General features: G+C 40.1%; 1 protein-coding gene across 7 annotated transcripts in view; it reads left to right on the top strand.

Moving 5' to 3' along the window:
• LNPK (lunapark, ER junction formation factor) overlaps window positions 1-20,039 on the top strand; it is a 97,522-nt gene that overhangs the window by 73,352 nt on the left and 4,131 nt on the right. For 6 of the 7 annotated variants that reach the window (XM_089690461.1, XM_089690462.1, XM_089690464.1 and 3 more), the window contains 3 exons: window positions 10,564-10,788; window positions 15,194-15,299; window positions 17,470-17,540. In XM_089690461.1, coding sequence (XP_089546587.1) covers window positions 10,564-10,788; window positions 15,194-15,299; window positions 17,470-17,540 — 402 coding nt within the window. The remainder of the gene's footprint in view (window positions 1-10,563; window positions 10,789-15,193; window positions 15,300-17,469; window positions 17,541-20,039) is intronic. The other variant, XM_089690465.1, reaches the window with a different exon arrangement.

The following is a 20,039-nucleotide window of genomic DNA, read 5'->3' on the forward strand; positions in this document are numbered from 1 at the left end:
CACCCTGCTTCAGTCTCTGACTTCAACAGCATGACTGTGGAAACTCCGGGTCCTAAAGGACAGAGAGCTTTGAGTCTGACTCCTACCTTGCTGAAAGCAAGAAAGGCCACCTCCAAGAAGACTGTATTGTACCTGGGAATCTTATATTGCCTGGTGCAAGCACAGTCAATTTGGTCCCAGAGATTACTCTGTGCCTCACATTCTGGCCTTTCTGCAAACGAGTATTGACAAGTATCTAGCCCATAGCACCCCAAAAGAACAAGTGTTGGCCTTATCCATCCTTTTCTAATGGGCGTGGGCTTCTCGCTCCCTTATGAAATCCTTTTCTTTTACAAAGAATTTTATTGTAGAGTAAGCAAAGTTAAACAGTCATACGACAGACAGATGTAATGACCGACCATAATAAATTGTACGATGTAATTGAGTACTAGTATAAATCATATATTGGAAAAAATGTGAGCTTTATCTCGTAATAAAAAATGCCCTGAGGGAGAAGACGATCAGGGGGTAGGAAAGAGACAACTAACATTCTTTGAAGGTCAATGAAATTGTAGACTCTAAAAGGGGTTTTTGCTACATCTACAGATAGAAAACATGAATTACTAAACTTTGGGCTCATGAAAAAAAATCCAAGTTGCATAAGTAGCAGTACATATGTATCACATAAAACAATAAGCCCATTTATTAGGACATGGATAAGAACAGATTAGACAGAAGAATAGAAAGAAACATTCAATGAAAAGACACGAACAAAGAAGAGAGAGAGAGAAAAAAAAGAGGGGAGGGGGCCCCAAGAGAATCACAGTAGAATCCATCCTCACATTGACAGAAGGGACTGGTCGAATCTTGATGGTTGAGCTATATCCAGCCAGGGACGCCATATCCGCAGAAATTTGGGATGGGTATCCAACAAAATGGCCGTCAGTTTTTCATTAACCATTATAAAATTCATCCGATTTTTGACAGCCTCAAAGCTAAGAAGAGGGGTCTTCCAAGCCCTCGCAATTGTCAATTTAGTAGCCACAAATAAGTGAGTTGCCAGCTGCCGTTCAGGGCGGAGAAGACCCTCCAGTGGTTTAAATAGAAGTGCTTCATACGGGTTACGTTTAATATCTGTGTGAAACATAGTGCGGAGGAGGGCATACACCCTAATCCATAATCTGCTTACTTTAGGACAAGTCCACCAGATATGAGCCATGGTACCCAATTGTTGGCATCCCCGAAAACAAACTGGTGAATATGTAGGGATGAAACTGGCCAGACAAGCAGGCGTGTAGTACCATCGGTAAAGAATTTTGTATGCATTCTCAAGAATGACATTCCTAGAACATTTAGATAATGTTTGGGTCATGGTCCGCCAATCCTATTGATCCAAAGACCCCCCTAATTCAGACTGCCAACGCTGATGATAGGAACGAACCGGGGGAGTTCTATAAGAAATAATAGAAGAGTAAATCGGGGAAATCAAACCCGGAGCATGGGGTCTGTGTCTGCACTGGCTTTCAAAAGGGGACAAACGATAGGGTCCCGAATGCGTGCGTATTAGTGTATTGACAAAGTGACGGAGTTGAAGATATCCAAAGTGTTCCCGCAGGGGAATATTATAAGAAGAACGCAGAGTTTCAAAAGTAAGTATTCGAGTGGGAGTTAAGAGCGAATGTACGTCGTAGAACCCATGCGTCTGCCACCAGATAAACTGCCTGGGATTTTCCCGGCCTGGAGGGAATAGCGGGTTATGCAACAGACGTAACAACGGCAGGTGGGCAGAAATAAGGCCAGCAGAATACTTAATAGAGTCCCAAAGACGGAGCGAGAGCGTCAACGTCGGGCTAAGAGTAGACGGACGTAAAGAAGTAGGAAGCCACGGTAAGGAGGAGAGTGGTATCGGATGGGAGTCCATCATATCTACAACAGCCCACAAGGGAAAATGATGAGAAGCATGGATATGAGCCAAAGGAGCAATATTGGCTGCCAGATAGTAAGACTGGAGATTTGGGACAGATAACCCACCCTCACTCTTTCGCGCAAATAAAATGTTTACTAATTCTGGGACGAGAAGAACTCCAGATAAAGGACAAAAGCTTTCGCTGGTGGATACGCAGAATATGCGAAGGTACTGGAATTGGTAAAACACGAAATAAGTACAGTAGTTTAGGAAGATAGGTCATACGGATCGCATTTATTCTGCCGAACCATGAAAGCGGAAAGTGAGACCCGGAGGTCAATAGCTCAGTCAGCTCCTGAAAGGCAGTGGGAAAATTAGCCTGGTACAATCCATCATATGTCGGCGTGAGCTTAATTCCTAAATATGGTAAGGCCGAAAGCCACTGGAAAGGGAACGATTGTTTCAAAGTCGTCAAAAGTGCTGGTGAGAGGGTAACCGACATAGCTTTTGATTTGGCCGGATTGACGTGAAGACCCGAAAGACTTGCAAATCAATCGAGAACTGCGAGTAAATTAGGTAGAGTAACCCCCGGATTTAAAATTGACAATAGTATATCGTCGGCAAAAAGAGACAATTTATGTTGAGAGCCTGCCACATCAATCCCATGAAATCCATTTCAAGGTGTTTCTCATGTTGGGCTCCCTTTCAGCACCCTGTGCTTCCCAAGATTCTTTAATTTGGTACTCTGCTCTGCAGAAACCACCATTTGAACTAATCAGGGATGTTCCCCCTAGAGCTTCACATGCCTAATGTGTCTGAAATGGCATACTTATACTTAATATTAAGGTTGTTGGATTTGTAGGTTGATCTTGGGCCTAATTTCTTCCAAAGGTGGTTTCGGTGTTCTATTAATTAATGGATAATGAGGACATTGTATAACATCCTTGTGCCCTGCTCCTAAGCATCCAAAGGAAGTCACCCTACATTGCCTGGATGTAGCTGGAGCCATTAGAGTGCACCTAAAAGCTACTGCTTCCATTAGACAGATTCCTTCTTTTTTACTCTTGGGACATCGCAAGGGGCACCCTGCTTCAAAATCTACAATTGCACAGTGGATGAGGAACTTGATTGCTAGAGCTTATGCTCCTAAACAAAAGCTGTCTCCTGCACTGTTGGGTGCTCACTCCTCCAGCTCTTTAGGAGTATCCTGGGCTGATAGATACCAAGCCTCTGTTGCCCAACTATGTAAAGCTGCCACTTGGCCTTCTGTTTATACTTTCTCAGTTTTACCAGGTGGAGATCCAGTCTTCTACAGAAGCAGCTTTTGGCCACAAGGTTCTTGCAGTGGCAATCTGAGCTTGGGTCTTTGACCCCTGTTTTTTGGGCCTATTGGCACAGTTCCGTTTTTGCTTCCTTGTTGGACACCCTTTGTATTCATTGCCTGAGGATGTTCCATGATGTATGAATAACTTGTCTGTTTCCTGTACTATATGACTAAGATGGGAGGAATTCTAGTTTACCTGTAAATTCTAAATCTTGGAAAGTAGGACACAGGCCACCCTCCCTAACCTCTCCGTTGTTACTCTGCATTTTTTGCTACAAACCTGAACTTATCAAAAGCCTGCCAGTGCACAATAGCCTGCAGGTAAGAACTTCTAACACATGGTGTATGAATACATTGCCTGTGTCCTGTACGCTAAGATATGACATTTACAGGCAAGTCAATTTTTTTTTAAAGATAGAACTGAACAATTAATTACATCCAGCAGATTGACTTTTTCATGTTAAGATTTAAGTCTTTCTCTGTCTCATGCTAAACCTCATCCCTAATCATGCAACTGTGAAATGCTAGAAACACCACTAACCACTTTAATTCATTTTTAAAAATATTTGTATTTAAGAAAAAACTGTACTTAATTGCTGGTCGTTTGTGAATGCTGCATAAATGTATAGCACAAGGCTTAGTAGATAGCTGATTTGGCAGGAAGAGTGGTCACAATGACTAAAGTTAATCAGGGATTCTTGGCTGCATGAGTCAACTTTACAAAAGGGGAAGTGTGACGTGTTTTATTTACATTGCTCCAAAACATTAAAGAAACACTTTTTAATCAGAGTATAGCATCAAGTCAATTAAACTTGTGGGATATTGATCTGGTCAATTAAATTTAAACAACCTCCTCTGCTACTTAACTAACACCAAAGCAGCTGAAACTAATTAACAGGTGCACTAGATTGGCAACAATGAGATAACCCCCAAAACAGGAATGGTTTTACAGGTGGAGGCCACTGACATTTTTTTTCTTTACTCCTTTTCTGACTGTTTTTCACTAGTTTTTGCATTTGCCTAGGACAGTGTCACTACTGGTAGCATGAGGAGATACCTGGACCCTAAAGAGGTTGCACAGGCAGTCCAACTCCTTCAGGATAGCACATCAATACATGCCATTGCCAGAAGGTTTGCTGTCTCCCAGCACAGTCTCAAGAGCATGGAGGAGATTCCAGGAGACAGGCAGTTATCTAGTAGAGCTTGACAGGACCGTAGAAGGTCCTTAACCCATCAGCAGCACCGGTATCTGCTCCTTTTATGCAAGGAGGAACCGGATGAGCACTGACCAGAGCCCTACAAAATGACCACCTGCAAGCCTCTGGCGTGAATGTCTTTCCAAACAATCAAACAGACTTCATGAGGGTGGCCTGAGGGCCCGCGTCCTCTAGTGGCCCTGTTTTCACTGCCCGGCACCATAGAGCTGGATTGGCATTTGCCATTGAACACCAGAATTGGCAGGTCTGCCACTGGTGCCCTATGCTTTTCAGATGACAGTAGGTTAACCCTGAGTACATGTGAAAGGTTCTGGACAAGCTGGGGAGAACGTTATGCTGCCTGTAACATTCAGCATGACCGTTTTGGTGGTTGGTCAGTGATGGTCTGGGGAGGCATATCCATGGAGGGATGCACAGACCTCTACAGGCTAGACGATGACACCCTGACTGCCATTAGGTTTCGGGGTGCAGTGGGTCCTAGGTTCCTTTTTGGTGCATGAGAATGCCTGGCCTCGTGGCAAGAGTATGCAGGCAGTTCCTGGAGGATGAAGGAATTGATACTATTGAATGGCCCCCACGCTTGCCTGACCTAAATCCAATAGAACACCTCTGAGATCATGTTTTGGTCCATCCGACATCACCAGGTTACACCTCAGACAGTCCTGGAGCTCAGTGATGCCCTGGTCCAGATCTGGGAGGAAATACCCAGGATGCCATACGTCATCTCAGGAGCATGCGCCGATGCTGTCAGTAGTTTGTATGGCCCCCATGTGCTTGTATGCATGCCTGAGTACCATTTTGAATTTCTGCAATGAAATTTCATCAATATGGACCAGCTTGCTGCATCATTTTTTTCACTTTGATTTTTGAGGTGTTTTTGAATTCAGTCCTCTCTGTAGGTTGATAATTTTAATTTCCATGAAATGATGTGGCATCCTTACATTCCTAACACATTACCCAGTCCATATCAGTATAGATGTCCAGCATATTTTTCCCCTTTGAGCTCTGATGTGTTTTCAAAAGTGTTCCTTTAATTTTTTTGAGCAGTGTAAGTTCTGCTGGACCTAATTGCGAACATATTGCAGTAAAAATTCATTTCATTTTAACCAGGGGGGAAAATGTTCCCGAAAAAAAGAACTATTCTGTAATCTTCTCTTGTACTGTTTGTGATTTTATTTGGCTAAATTACTGTAGTTTATCATGTTAGAAATGTTGTATCAAGAGCTAGTGACAAATTTTCAATTATGAAACTGCCTCATAATACACTTTTTTTTTTTTTTTTTTTTTTTTTTTAGTGAAGGGCTCTGACTTGTTCCCAAAGACTTATTTGGCCACCTTTTTTATTTTATTTATTTTTTTAATAAGGACTTCATATATTTGAGCAAAACAAAATATAACTTTTTTTTTTTTTTTTTTCCCCTTATGGGTAGACTTACCCATAATCTTACTGAGGGCCTGTTATGACTACATCAATAAGCCATTATTTTATGACCACCCACCTAATATTTAGTAAGTCCTCTGCAAAAACAGCACTGACCTGTCAAGACATGTCTGACTGAAGGTATCTTGTGGTATCTGGCACAAGCCACTAATAGATCCTTTTAAATCCTGTAAATTGGAAGGTGGGGCCTTCATGGATCAGAATTGTTTTTCTAGCAATTTGTATTGAGATCTAGAGAATTTTGAGGCCAAATCAACACCTCAAACTCATTGTGTTCGTCTAGCCATTTTGCGGTGTGGTACTGCTCGTTATCCTGCTAGGAGGCCACTGCCGACACAGTGTAGTAATCATTCTGCCTTGGCTTGAGAGGCCTTGGGCTGCATAGTAAGGGGAAGGTTTTCCCCTGAGTATTCATGTAACAGTACTTGGTAAAGCTGTTTTTACTTGTTAGAAGATCTGTATGTTGTTGAAAGTTGGGTATATGTTATACCAAAACATACTAGCTGATCCTTATTGTCATATTGGTTTAAAATTGGCTATATATTATGGAATATCTCGCCTCTTAGCAATGTGCAGTACTGTGTACACCTCTGACATTGATCAATACTATATGCTTTTGTTTAAACTTATAAATATTTAATCAGGGAATACTGTTTTTGTGATAGTGTACTTGGCCAGCAGCAATATTTAGGTAGGTGGTACGTGTCAAATAAAATTTACATGAAGGCAGGACCTAAGGTTTCCCAGCAGAACATTGACCAAAGCATCACACTGCCTCCACCAGTTTGCCTTCTACCAACACTACATCCTGGTGCCATCTCTTTCCTGAGTAAATGATGTGCGCACACACCTGGTCATCCACAAAATGTAAAAGACGTGATTCATCAGACCAGACCAACTTCCATTTGCTCTGCTGTCCAGTTCTCATTGCATTCATTTTTGGCTGTGGACATGGCTCGGCATGGGCACCCTGAATGGTTTATAGCTATGCAGCCTCATACACAAACTGATGCCTATTTTTTTTTTTTCTACTTTTAACATGTCAACTTTAGGGACATGTTTAATTGGTGCGCAATATATCCCACCGACTTTCAGATACCATTGTAACGAGATGATCAATGTTATAACTTAACCTGTCAGTGGTCATAAAGTTATTGCTGATTGGTGTACATCATAATGGCTTTTTAAAATGACTTACAACGGACACAGAGGAACATCCTGTATTTTGTGCCCCTTGTCTCTATAGTCAACGTTGTCTTACAGGTGTTAGGCTGGTGTTCCCTTGCAATTAAAACATTTAAACTTGGTTGAATATCTTTCTGGTTTACATGTTGTGTCCTGAAACACTTTCCTGCTTAACATTTGATACATGTACATACTTGACAGTTAATTATGTTCTGCAAAAAAAGTCCTCTAGCTGGCATGTATACAGCCTCTTCAACCGTACCATATGTGACTCCACCAGAGTTAATGCAGCTAAATTGCAGACCCATCATACATGCATATACCTTTTTGTAAGAAAAGTTGTTTTTAGCAAATGCTTTTTTTTTTTTTTTTCCTGGACATTTCCCAGCAATAAAGTAAATTGTGTTTCCCTGAAACGGAATATTGTAGGGCTATCTTCTAACAAACTTGTAATAAGCTATCTACTTTTAAAATTTCATATGGGATAGTAGGGACAAATGTCCCTACAAATAAAGGTCTTCCACCAAATACTGTTCATTTTGATTAAAATATAAGGCTAATAGGGATACTTAGTTTATGCTGTGAGGCTCTCCTGACAGTCTTACCCTAGCAACCTCACTGCTTCTGTATCTTTGGAAATTTGAAAGCTGCCCAATTTGGTCAAATGGGATGAATGTGGGTGATTGTGTAGGGGTCATCCGCAAACAGATTGCAGGAGGAACCCCACTGAACACCATTTCTGTAGCAGAGCTGTAGGCCCTGTTCACATCTGAGCGACTCAGAATCGCACCAGAATTATGGCAAAACATTTGTGTTTGGGTGGTATTCATTCTTAATGGCACATTGAATGTTCCATTTAAAAGCAGATGTTTTGCCACATACACCATTGTGCCAATCACACATCTAAAAACGCACCACCATTGACTCCAAAAAGGGCCCAGGAGATACTTTGGCACATTTTTGGAGCTGAAATCAGGCCATTCAATTGAATGGTGTCTCTCCCAGAAAAACAAAAAATACTCTTTAGCATCGCGAGATGTGACTGTGTCCTGAAGGTAAATATACTGTAGTTTTTTGTTAATAGCTTCTCTTTAGAGCTAGGAGCACACAGGTGAATTTTTTAGTAACTGTTGTGCTACAAAAATCACTAGCAATTAATCGCAAAGAATGGCGTTCAACTGCTGCTCATATGGAACAAATGGCTCTCCATGGAATGTAGCTTTAAATGGGCGTTCAATTGGCAGATCTCCTACACCACACCAAAAAATTGTTTGCATCAGTTTGCGTTAATCTTTTTTAAACCTCAGGTGTCCAGATAATTTTTCTATCCACTTTTACCATCTTTTGTTATAATTTTATTTTTCTTACACTTTTGACAGTCTGTAAATACCCCTTAAACCATACCAGCACAGAGTAAAAAGATGGTGCAGACGATTTTTTTTTATTTTTTTTTTAATATATGGTGAGATAATTGCGCAAATGTTTTTTCAAATCCTTTTTTATCACAAACACATTGCTAAAAAAATTCATACTAAATCTAAAAATTAAAATTGTTTTGAGTTAACAAATGTTTGTAAATTAGGTCTTTTCTGCTTTCTAAATTGTGAAAATTATGCACAACACAGTTGCATAGAGCAGTTTGCACAATCTGGAGGTAGACTTCTTACGCATTGTGGTAACATGTGCGTCAGATAACACTGCCATACACAGTTGAATAAATGTAATTTTAAAAAAGCATCATGTATGGCCAACCAACAGCCTGTCTGCCCCTGCTCACTTCATCATCTTTATGGTCTTTGGAGCATCCATGAGCTTTCACTAGAAGGGTAGGCAGTTGATTTAAGTCTTGGCTGACCAGCTGCAAGCAATTCTGTTCAGCTGTGAGCCTTACATCAGTGGCAGCGAAAGTGTTATCACTGGTTTTGTAGAATGTGCAAAGTCTGAAGCAGTCAATTTTAGGTAGAATACTCGTTCTGGAGTAAACCTACTGTAGGTCTATACTCAAGGGGAAAAAAAAAAAAAAAGTATACAAAAACCCTCAAAACAAACCAAAATTAAGAAATAAAAACAAAATACACTAAAACATGTTAAACACACACACACCACGGGCAGACTTGATGGTCTTTTTTTCTGCTGAGACTTTTCCAGGTTTGTGTAAATTATGAAAGGCTTTACAATCAAAAACCCATCTATAACATAGCCTCAGGGTCACAGAATGTCAGCTTTCAAAACATTATTTTGCTTATTGAAATACACCTAAAGATTTTTAATCAAAAGTGCACAAAACCTGTGTGGAGAGGGGATATGCTATCAGTAGGGTCCTTAGGAGTAAAGATTTGGAAGAATTCAAAATGAGAGGCCTATTGAAATGATTCATTTTGTTGCCTTCCATAGCTTACAAATATCCAAAGGTGCCGGCACAATATATACACCGATCATCCATAAAGTTATGACCATCCAATATTGAGTAGTTCCCATTTTTGCCACCAAAATTACCCTGACCCGTTGAGGCATAGATGCTACTGAACATCTGAAAGTATGCTGTGGTATCTGGCACCAATCTATCTGTAGCCTATCCTTTTCAGCCTTCATTGGTGGGACTAATTTTCCCAACACATCCCACAGATGCTTGACTCGATTGAGGAAAATGACTTGGCCTTCAAATTCTTCAGATCTCAAACCATTCTTGAACCAATTTTTGCAGGGTGCATTATCCTGCTGAAGGAGGCCACTGCCGTCAAGGAATACAGTTTCCGTAAAGGGGTGTACTTGGTCAGCATGGGCAATCTGTTCACTTTTGGTGACTATTGGTCATAAAGTTATGGCTGATCGATGCGAGGGACAGATTTTCTCTTAAGAGAAACTTTACTATTAACTACTGATTTGAGCTACATTTTTTCAATAGACCAGAAAAAAAAAAAACCTTCCGAAATGTAAAGTCAAGGCTGCTGCACCTTCCATTTATAATCAAAAATTAGAAGTTTATGCCCATTGATGGACTTCTGGCTTATGGCTTATGTGACACTTAGGACCATGGTACAGTCAGTTGCATCTTTTTACACACACCAGATGAATCTGTTTTGGAGCAAATTGAATTGACCTATAAAAAAAACTACTACTTTTTGGCCATGCTTGGTGGCCCACATGCAGCCTTGGACAGCTAGTTGGCCATTATCACCAGTTGTGAAATGTTACATTTAATGAAAGTTTAAACATGATATTCACTTCCAGTAGTGTTGCAGACCCTTTCTGGGGTTAATAGACTCACTATGAACTCTAAAAAGGCTTATCGGGAACTTTGAGGCAGCACCTTGCAGCTCAGTTAATGACTTTCTTTTCTAATTCAGCAATGCCATGATTTGGCACCTCCTTGTTTTCATGTACTATTTTTTTTTCCACCTCCTGTCCTCTTCTTATGACAAGGTTTATAATGTTACTTGAGCTCTATTACTTGTTTTCAGCAGGGTGTAATGAATCATTAAATGTCTCCTATTGTACATACTTCCCTTAGATCTACGCCAGAGGACGGCAGCTCAAAGGAACTTAAGTGTGTCTACCCCTGTAAACCCCAACCAGGGATCTCCACAAGTTCCAGGGCTGCTGGCGGCAACTCCAGGTCTTCAAAGGGACACCTCAGCTCCTGGCGGACCCCCTGAGCGAAATGTTCAGCCAGGATTACAGTCAACCCTCGTACAGAGACGCCCTGGAACGCCTTCCCCTGCCATATCTGGAATGGGTAAACAGAGCACTTACTGTTATTTACAGTTTATATAGTTTTCTCTGGTTACCAATAAACTGGGTAATATTCAGACACCATGGAAATGGCATTTCATTTGGAAATAGGAGCACAGTTATCTGATTAAGCAGGAGTTCCATATTCAATTAGCCATAACTCTTTACAGCTGGCACCTTGTGATACTGAAGCCTATTGCTAGAGCTCGTTTAACTGTTATGGCTTCTTTGTTTAAATGGCAGTAAAACTTTGCAGTATTCTGTAGTCAACGATATACAACATACCTTTTTTTACAGCCCTGGGTTTAGGAAAGCTTCAGATTTATATGGATCCGTTATACAGGCAAACACGTCTAGAATATATTTTCGAACTTTACTAATACCTGCAGTTTTTAACACTTTTTTTTTTTTTTTTCCCCCCCTGTTCTTTATTAGATCAGATTAAGTAAGCCTGCTTAAATAGCCTGTAGAAACTAATCAAATATCTGTCTGGTTAGATTGCAAATGTGGGCAATGGCTTATGAATGAATGTTTTAGCAGTTTTTTTTTTTTTTTTTTTTTTTTTTGTATGTGTGTGGTGGTGTAAAATGTTTTTACTTTATTGGCATGTTTACTTACTGCTGGAGCCAGCAGTTATGCTTAATTAGTCTGAAAAGAGCTGGTAATCAAATGTTGCTTCCTACAGCAAAGTAAATCTGTGAATGATGGATTTGAATTGGCCAATAGCTCTCTGGTGTATTTACAACGGAATAGAATGGATGGATCAAGTTGGATTTTTTTCTGGCCGATTTTGCTATTTTGGGATAAAGTTGGTTCAAGGGCAGTCCATTCAGTGCAAAAGTTGCATTATTAGCTTCTGGTGAACATACGTATTTTTGCACCAAGAGAATCGGTTCTTCTGAGCTTTATATGATATTTTCTTATATTTTAATAATTTTGGTTGCACCTACTGCACATTTAAATCTTGGGTGCTATACAGCTGGTGTATTTATATGCTTGAGAAATTACATGGCAAAGGCATAAGATTGGGACTTTATAGTTAATGGCACTATTCATATGTCTACAAGCAATACTGGAACAGCAGGGAAAAAATGCAGAGCTTACAGCTCATCATAGATTACACATGCAGTTTTAAATGCTTTTATGTGCAGCAAAAATTCAAGTATGAATAGGTCTTTATCACATTGCACTGGATCAAAATTAGTAACTAAAGCCAAGAATGTAAAGTATAGCAGGATGGTAAGCCTATACATTATCGTTTAGTGCAGTCACAGCAGTATCTCATGTACCACCCTTTTCAGATGATCACGTGCTTGTCCTTTATAGTAGGGACTGTGGGTGTGTTGCAGTGACACTTGGAATGCTACAAATCCCAGTGAGCTTTGCTGTGCCTCTCGTGGCTGCAGGTGGATATTGGCAGCCAGCTCTAATCCAGAGGTCACTTCTCTCACCAGCAGCTGTGAAGAACTTCAATGAACTGCTGTCACTGAAAGGGATGGGGGGAGGGTCTGGCTGTGATGCCATTTAATGTGAGGGTGACCAGCCTCATCCTGCTAGGTGACTACGCTGAGCTGACGGCAGAGTAAAAGGCTGCAATATCACACAGCTCTGCGCTTGTGACTGCTCCGGGGAAAGGGTGACAAACTTGTTTTAAATCTAGAAGCCAGCTTTTTTTTTTTTTTTTGCATAGCGTGAGTGCCTAGGGCAAGGCAACTTTTGTTCGACAAGCTTCATGCGATGCAATTTCCCACGCAGCAATCACAGCAAAACCACTGTGTTTTAGGTACCATTTGAAAATGACACTTGGACCTGCATTTTACGATCACAGCGCCTCTGCCACAATCCCAAAACCCCCAAATGTGAATGGAGCCGCCCTGGTTCACACACACATGCGATTCTGGATGCATTTTCAAACAGACTTGCCTAACAGGCTAGGTTTTGTGTTCCTATTGAAATGGTTCACACAGATGCGATCCACATGCATTGTGTTTCGAGTGCCATTATGGAAAGGGTCTTGTGAAGGTTTGTAGCGGTGTGTTCCAGACTCGCATGTGATGGTGGTATGCAGAGATAGGTGTTCACATAGGATTGCTATCGATAGGTGTTTTTGCATTGAAGTCAATGGGAGGCGTTTTTGCATTGAAGTCAGTCGGAGGCAATTTGTGAACCCAGGCATCAGGACGCAATTTCTAGCCACCATGGCGACCTGGTGCCTGTGATTTGTTAAGCCCTGGGTGATGGTGCTGTAGGTCCCCAGACAGCTTACATTGTTGTTACTCTAAAGCAAGAAGGCAAGTTTCAGCCATTTTACTGGCAAGATCAAGTGGTATGTTTTGCAGTGTAGAAAATGACAATAGAAAGCATTGCACTGTTTTGGTGTTTCATTGCTTTCTTCACTTTTTTTTTTTTTTTTTTTTTTTTAAACAATTTTACGTTACAGCATGGCTTGAGAGTCTGGTTGCTAAGAAAAGTGGAAGCTTATAGTGTTCTGTAAACCAAATCATTTTGCCATGTGATCTGTCTGCCTGATTTCAGATGCAACAATTTCACTGTCTGTCCTGTGCATTTAAATGACAGTTTGTGAATTGGCCAATTTCCAACGTACAGTTTCTGCCAAAAATGAATTGAAAGCTAGTGCTAGATAAGGTGTGTGTGTTGCAGACATGGGGTTACAAAGTAACCAAGTTGTCAGACTGCAGTTGTGGAAATGGATGTGTGACTGCTTTGCTTATCCATTGTTGATGTCTGGCCACTTACTGTGAGCTGAGCAGCTGGAATGCTTGTCCATCTCCAAGGCCGAGTAGCAGATGCCAGTTTATTAAATCACACACTCAGGTTTGCCAGACTAAGATGACTGGGTAAATCTTTAGTATATGCAATCGTCATTTGTACTGAATTGTGACAGAATATGAAACTGCTGACATCCTTTACACACAGGTTTTATATGCATGTTAATCATGAACATTTTCTAATTTTGCTAACTATTCGCAGTATAAATCTGGAACCATCATTGTGAATGTGTTGCAGATCAACAAATAGAGCTCATTTATAAAATAAAATGGCTTTGTTCATATCACACTATTTTGTGGAAGGAAAAATCAATTCCACCCTTGTTCGCTACTGTGTTCCCATATGTTGGAAAATTAATAACCAGCAGGTAGTTGAGAGAGTGCCAACCCAACAGAAATGACCATTCGTCCAGCAATGATTGCTTTGATGTTTATATTAATTACTGTTGTTGGTAACAGCGTGAGCAGCAAGATGCATGGCTGGAGAGGCCCATGACTCTTTCTAATGAAAGAAATGGCTACAGGGTGGAAAATTGCTTAAACCACTGGGTCACGCTATAGCACTGTGGTGATTTTTGTAGCAAAACTAGTATGTATATTCGTGTGTGTGTGTGTGTGTGTGTGTATATATATATATATATATATATATATATATATATATATATATATATATATATATATATATATATATATATATATATATATATATATAATATGCCTCTTTAAAATTTAAGACCGTTTCCAATCACTGCTGGTGTCTGAAAATGCCCAAACATAACTATTAATGCAGGTAAAAAAACTACATCCTCCATTTGAAAACTATCCTTTTTATGTTGTCTCAGTTCTGATTATCAACATGTGCAGCAATTTTAATCTAGCCTCTCTCCATCTGCTACTGGCAGTGTAGCAAAGTGGTATGATTTGTTTGAAAAGGTATCTTGTTGTAGATTGCATATCAGCTGAAATACAGGTAAAAGTAGTAAAGACTAGTACACACTATCAGAAAATCGTACAAAAATACTACTTTCAAAGTGATCCTATCTGATTGTACACAGCTTTTGACCGAAATTGATTGAAGGGACAAGCACAAAAATTTCTTGTACACTACCAGATCCTACAATGTTTTCTTTTTAATCAGGGTGATGGCTAGTCAAGTGCACATAAAAAAAAAAAAAAAACTACCTCCATAGTTTGGTGTAAGGCCAATTATTAAAGATTTTAAAGGATAATCTCACCTTTGGAAAATGTTACATGTTCCACCCATTTTTAGGGTGGAATATGTAACCTGTTCCCATAGCCGGGCCCCCCCGCAGAGTTCTGTGAATGAGTGCCTACAAGTCCTGACAGCCTTAGGGGCTGTGGGCTTGTAGTTTTCAATGAACTACCACAGTGCTGTGGCTCGCCATGGTAGTTCATTGAAGCTTCCTGACAGTATATCTCCTTGCTTGTACATCCCATCTACTGATTGGTGTAATGCTTTACAGACTTCTTTGGACAAAAATTTTTACCTGCAAAAAAATATGCATTTATTATTTTTGTCAAAAAGGTGAACTTATCCTTTAAATGCATGTACCTTTTAAATTTTAATGATAAAACCATTTATATTTGTGATCTTTCTAGCTATTCATCCACCAGGACCTTCACTGGCAAGACCAATTCTCCCACGAGAGAGGGGTGCCCTGGATAGAGTCATTGAATATCTGGTCGGAGATGGTCCTCAGAACAGGTAATGGCATCTAACAGAGTAACGTAAAGGGTATTTTTCATTTAGGTCTTCCTTTTTACTCCTTGACATTGTCTCCCATTTAAACCTATAATGAAATGCCAAAATGACTTTAGAGCTATAATGATGTATTAAATGGCAAAGGCTTGAGAGTATGAACACTGTTCATGTAGGGCGAAAGTCATTTCAAGATCTCCCTTATGGCCAACTTGTATAAAACCTTAAGGTGGGTCTATACTTGAAATTTTTCCAACAAGTCCGTTTGTGAAACGTCAATTGTTTTATTTTTTTTTTTTTTTGTCAGCGGAGGAGTCCTCACTGTCCTACAAGCTTATCTAGTTTACTTCATTCTGTGGAATTCTGTTAGTGATGTAGATGAAGTAAGAAACTGCATTGATTTGGCATTTGCACCATCCATGGTTATGTGAATTTTAGGACTGTCCGAATGCCTTCAGCACCAGTGTAAAAATGTTTCTGCCAGGTCTAGAATCAAAACGAAGAGTTGGTAACCTAATAACCAATATCGTTGTTTTGTGTGTGACCAGCTATGGTTTTGCAAGCCCTAATTGTGTTTTTCATGCAATGTTTTGAAAGAAATTGTTAAGACAACATGAAACTATTGTATATGCATAACACAAGGCAAATTTAAATGTAAAAAAAAAATACTGGATCTATATTGGCATACATATTAGATTTCATGGATCATTAATACTTATAATAGCATTTCTATACCCATTAAATAAGCTGCAAATGTGTTAGTCAAGCAGTCATTAATTTGATCATCATTAAAATGGGGAGTGAATGAAATATAATCATGGCATTAAGAGAGTAAAGCTTAATAGCTTTTAAAATATGCTTTTGGGAGATGGAAAAAGATAGTAAGAGTAATATCTCAGATTCCTCTGATGAACATGAAAATGAGGATTGCGTTTTAATTCATTGCATTAGATTTTGTCATTTGTGTGCAGTAGTGTTCCACCTTCTTCCAACAATCCGTGCTTGACTGGAAGTCAGTTAAATGTAGCTGAAGGCATAGACTTAGATCTTGTTGAAGCTGCAGAACAAAATCATATCCAGGTTGTGCTCCGTAGGCTTCCCCACTTTTGTGGGAATAGACTGAATCACATCTGCTCAAACATGGTTACCCTACATTACTTCAGGGATGCTTGAGGAACTCCAGGGAAACCTCATGCACAGGTTGTGTTTATTAATTGAATCTCTAGGCAAATGTTTCTTCAATCAGGCTAAGAACACAATGTCATGAGGCAAGTACTGCTTCTTGCCTCAGGCTGTGCTCTTGAGCCGAGAGAAGGCACAGCAATTATGTTGATCTGTAGGGTACATGACTTGTATTTTGGCATTGCTGTGCTCCCTGTAAAGCTTTGGCTCTGTAATCTCTTGTAACAGCACATAGTTGTAGTATAGTTCAGTCTTAACTAATAGAGGCCATTTTAGAAATCTCAGGCGCCAAAACATGTAACAGCCCCTGCCAATAGATCAGTGAAAGGGGATGTCTGACTGGTTACTGACTGAAGTATACGTGTATCTGGTTAATCTGTTTTGTGGCATTTTCTTTATTGATATTGGTCTTCTTTCTAGAACTGTTTAGAGTACTGCCTTGGAGAGCTCAAATCAACTGGACTTGCTCAGACTTTTCTTCTTCCCCTTATTTTGTGTGTGTTTTTTTTTTTCTTATCAGATCTTTATTTGTTGTAAAAAAAGAAATTGTGTTCTAAACAACGCACGTCGTGTGCGCAGCACACTACAGTATTACAAAAACAATGGTCATACAATGAAAAATCCACAACATGTGGACATATGACTTACAATAAGTTAAACCAATAAACCAACTATTGTGTGGTTTTTAAATTGGTTGGTTATTTTTGGATTGTCTGAGACCATTCTTGGCTTTAGATCAAATTTCCAAATGAAGCAGTAGGCTAAAGTGAATGAGGGGGAAATCTTCGAGTGTCACACCTACTTAATTCCAGAAAAAGATTGTATAGCCCTTATGTTTTTCATGCTACTCATGTATAATGACCAATTTGTTGTGGCTAGGACAACCAACACTGATTCGGGTGATATATTTTTTCATTTTATATCAGTTTTATGTGTTTGAAGCTTTTTATTATGACTGTGCATTTAGTGTTAAAATAAAATTTTGTTTATAAAGGTATGCCCTGATCTGCCAGCAATGTTTTTCTCATAATGGCATGGCACTCAAGGAAGAATTTGAATATGTTGGTGAGTATTCTGCACCATTTAATTGTGACTGTGTAGACTTGTGGTAGCAACCATTTTTGTGTAAATTGAGATTTTCCTCAATATAGCTTTTATTTCAAAATGCAGCTTTTATTTTCGAAATGAGAATTGATGCTGAAAGTTTTGAATTTAAATTCTATCTTTTTTTGGCTACTTTAAAGTGGTTGTAAACCTTTAGAACGAAATGGATTGCTCATTTTTTTTAATGCATAGTGTGTACTGGCCTTGATCCTAAGCAGCAGACAAAAGTTACACTATCTGCATGAATCACCTCTGACAGTCTGTGCGGACACCAGGCAATCCCAGGAAATGGCCACAGGCACACAGCAGGTGATTGACACCTTAGCTGTGCATGTTTCCCAATGAGGCTGTGTAGATGGATGTGTCCATATTTTCCATCCAGGTCTCAGATTACACTCGGCTCTCTGTTCTATGCTGTGGAGTATGTAACAGATCCACGTGCTCTGCCTTTTGGAACTTTAGAAATGCTGTGTGGTATGGGAGCACAGCTACCAGTGCATTGGCCTGAGGGGAGAACAGCACTGGACTCCATGCACTGGTATGTATTTACATACAGGAACAATTACTGAGGAATGCAAAAACTGCTAGGTAGGAGTTGCGTTCCTTTTAGACGAAGATTCTTCATGAAACAGTCAAACTGCATTTGAAGGGGTTTGGAGTTTTTTTCTAAAATTTTGGCTAGAGTAGGAAAAGGTAAAACCCCTAGCTAATCATTTTCTGCTTTTGTGCCCTAATCTGCCCCTTTTGTGCTCTAATCTCCATTCACATGCACAGAATCTTATGACTATAAGGCTTGGACAGCTGAAGCTGCCTGTAAAAGGTGCCTTGCATGTATGTCTTTCCAAGGAAAATGTCTGATTAATTGGTCAAATGCCTCACGAAGCAGAGGTCACAGATGGAAAGGCTTTACTTCCACAGCAGAAGGTCCCAAAACCATCCTCAGTAGCCCCTAGCTCCACTAAATACAGAGCACCTGTCTGCTCTAATCATGCTTCAGCTTCTGATCCTAAGTTCTGCCCATCCTTTCAACAAAAGGCTTGGTCCACCAAGACTTTCCCAATGCCCTCTTCATATTTAATTAAGGGGCACCCTCTCCCAGAGTAGAGGGGACATTTTAGTTTTTCTGGGTCACAGATGTCCCAGACCTGTGTGTTCATTTTGTACCCCTTTGAAAACACCAATTGAAGTTCAAAACTCTACCAGCTCACAGTCTTTTAAACCAACCAAAAACTGCCCAAGGACAATTAGATTTGAAGAATGCCCTGAACCACCCTTTTCTGAATGCCCTAAACCACCCCTTGTCTCGAGGAGTTGTGCAGTATATCCACAAGACCAGTTCAAGGAATTCTACTCAAACCTGTTCATGGTGCTAAGATCGATAGGGATATTTGTTCTATTCTGGATTTTAAACCCCTAACCAAATTCCAAAATTTCACATGGAATCCGTAAAGTTAGTTATTGCCCTCTGCAACAAAGGGAATACATAGCATCTGTGAACATCAAGATGCCGATCAACATGTTCCCCACAAGCTACCTAGACCCTTAGCCAAAAAGGCTAGACATTCTTTGGAAATCAGAAAATATCCACAGGACAATTCACATGCTCCAGACCTTTTGGCTGATCAGTTTCGATAACTGTTCTCTAGCCTTCCTTTTCTTGAATACTTGGGTCTGGTCCTGGACACATCCCAAGAAGTCTTTTTCCAAGAAAAGATGTTCTTTTCTTAAGAGCACCTGCTTGAAAATCGAAATATAAGCAACATCCCACATTTGAGATTCTCCATGAGTGTTCTAGGCTTAATATTAGCCACCTTCAAGGCAGTACCATTTACCCAATTACATTCAAGTATTCTCCAACAAAAAAATCTTGTAAACCTGGAAAAAGCAGACTCATTCTCTTGATTTTTCCTATGCTCCCATCCAGCCAAGCAAGGAATTTGCCTTTCTTGGAGATCAATCACCACATCAGCCCCAACGGTGGGTAAGTTCCTTCCTTCCCTCCCCATCACTGAAAAGCAGATGCAGGTCTTTTAGGATGAAAGGCTCAGGAAGGATTGTTCAATCTTGAACAGTCCAAAGAACATAATTTAGGAAGTAGAGCTCCCCACCAACAGTTTGGAGCCTAGAGCAGTCAGATTGGCCCTGCAGCACTGGATACCCCTTCTAAAAGGGCACCTATCTGGGTGCAATCAGTGTTGGTCAATATAGGCCACTTCTACGTCAAGAGGGCACCATGAGCGTGGCTGCCTACATGGAAGTGAACCAGTTCATCTCTTCAGCACAAACTTGCTGTCCAGCGATCTGTGGTCACACATCCCAGGATTGGACAACCTGGAAAGCAGATTATATAAACTGCCATCAGCTGCTTCAGGAGGAATAGGCCCTTTATCCAGATGTCTTCAGTCTGGTATGCCAAAAATGGGTGATTCTGGATGTGGACATCCTAGCCTGTATATTCAA

The sequence above is a fragment of the Staurois parvus genome, unplaced genomic scaffold (genome assembly GCF_062004578.1).
Source record: "Staurois parvus isolate SC_StPar_1 unplaced genomic scaffold, SC_StPar_1.0 ptg000530l, whole genome shotgun sequence".
NCBI classification, from domain to species: Eukaryota; Metazoa; Chordata; class Amphibia; order Anura; family Ranidae; genus Staurois; species Staurois parvus.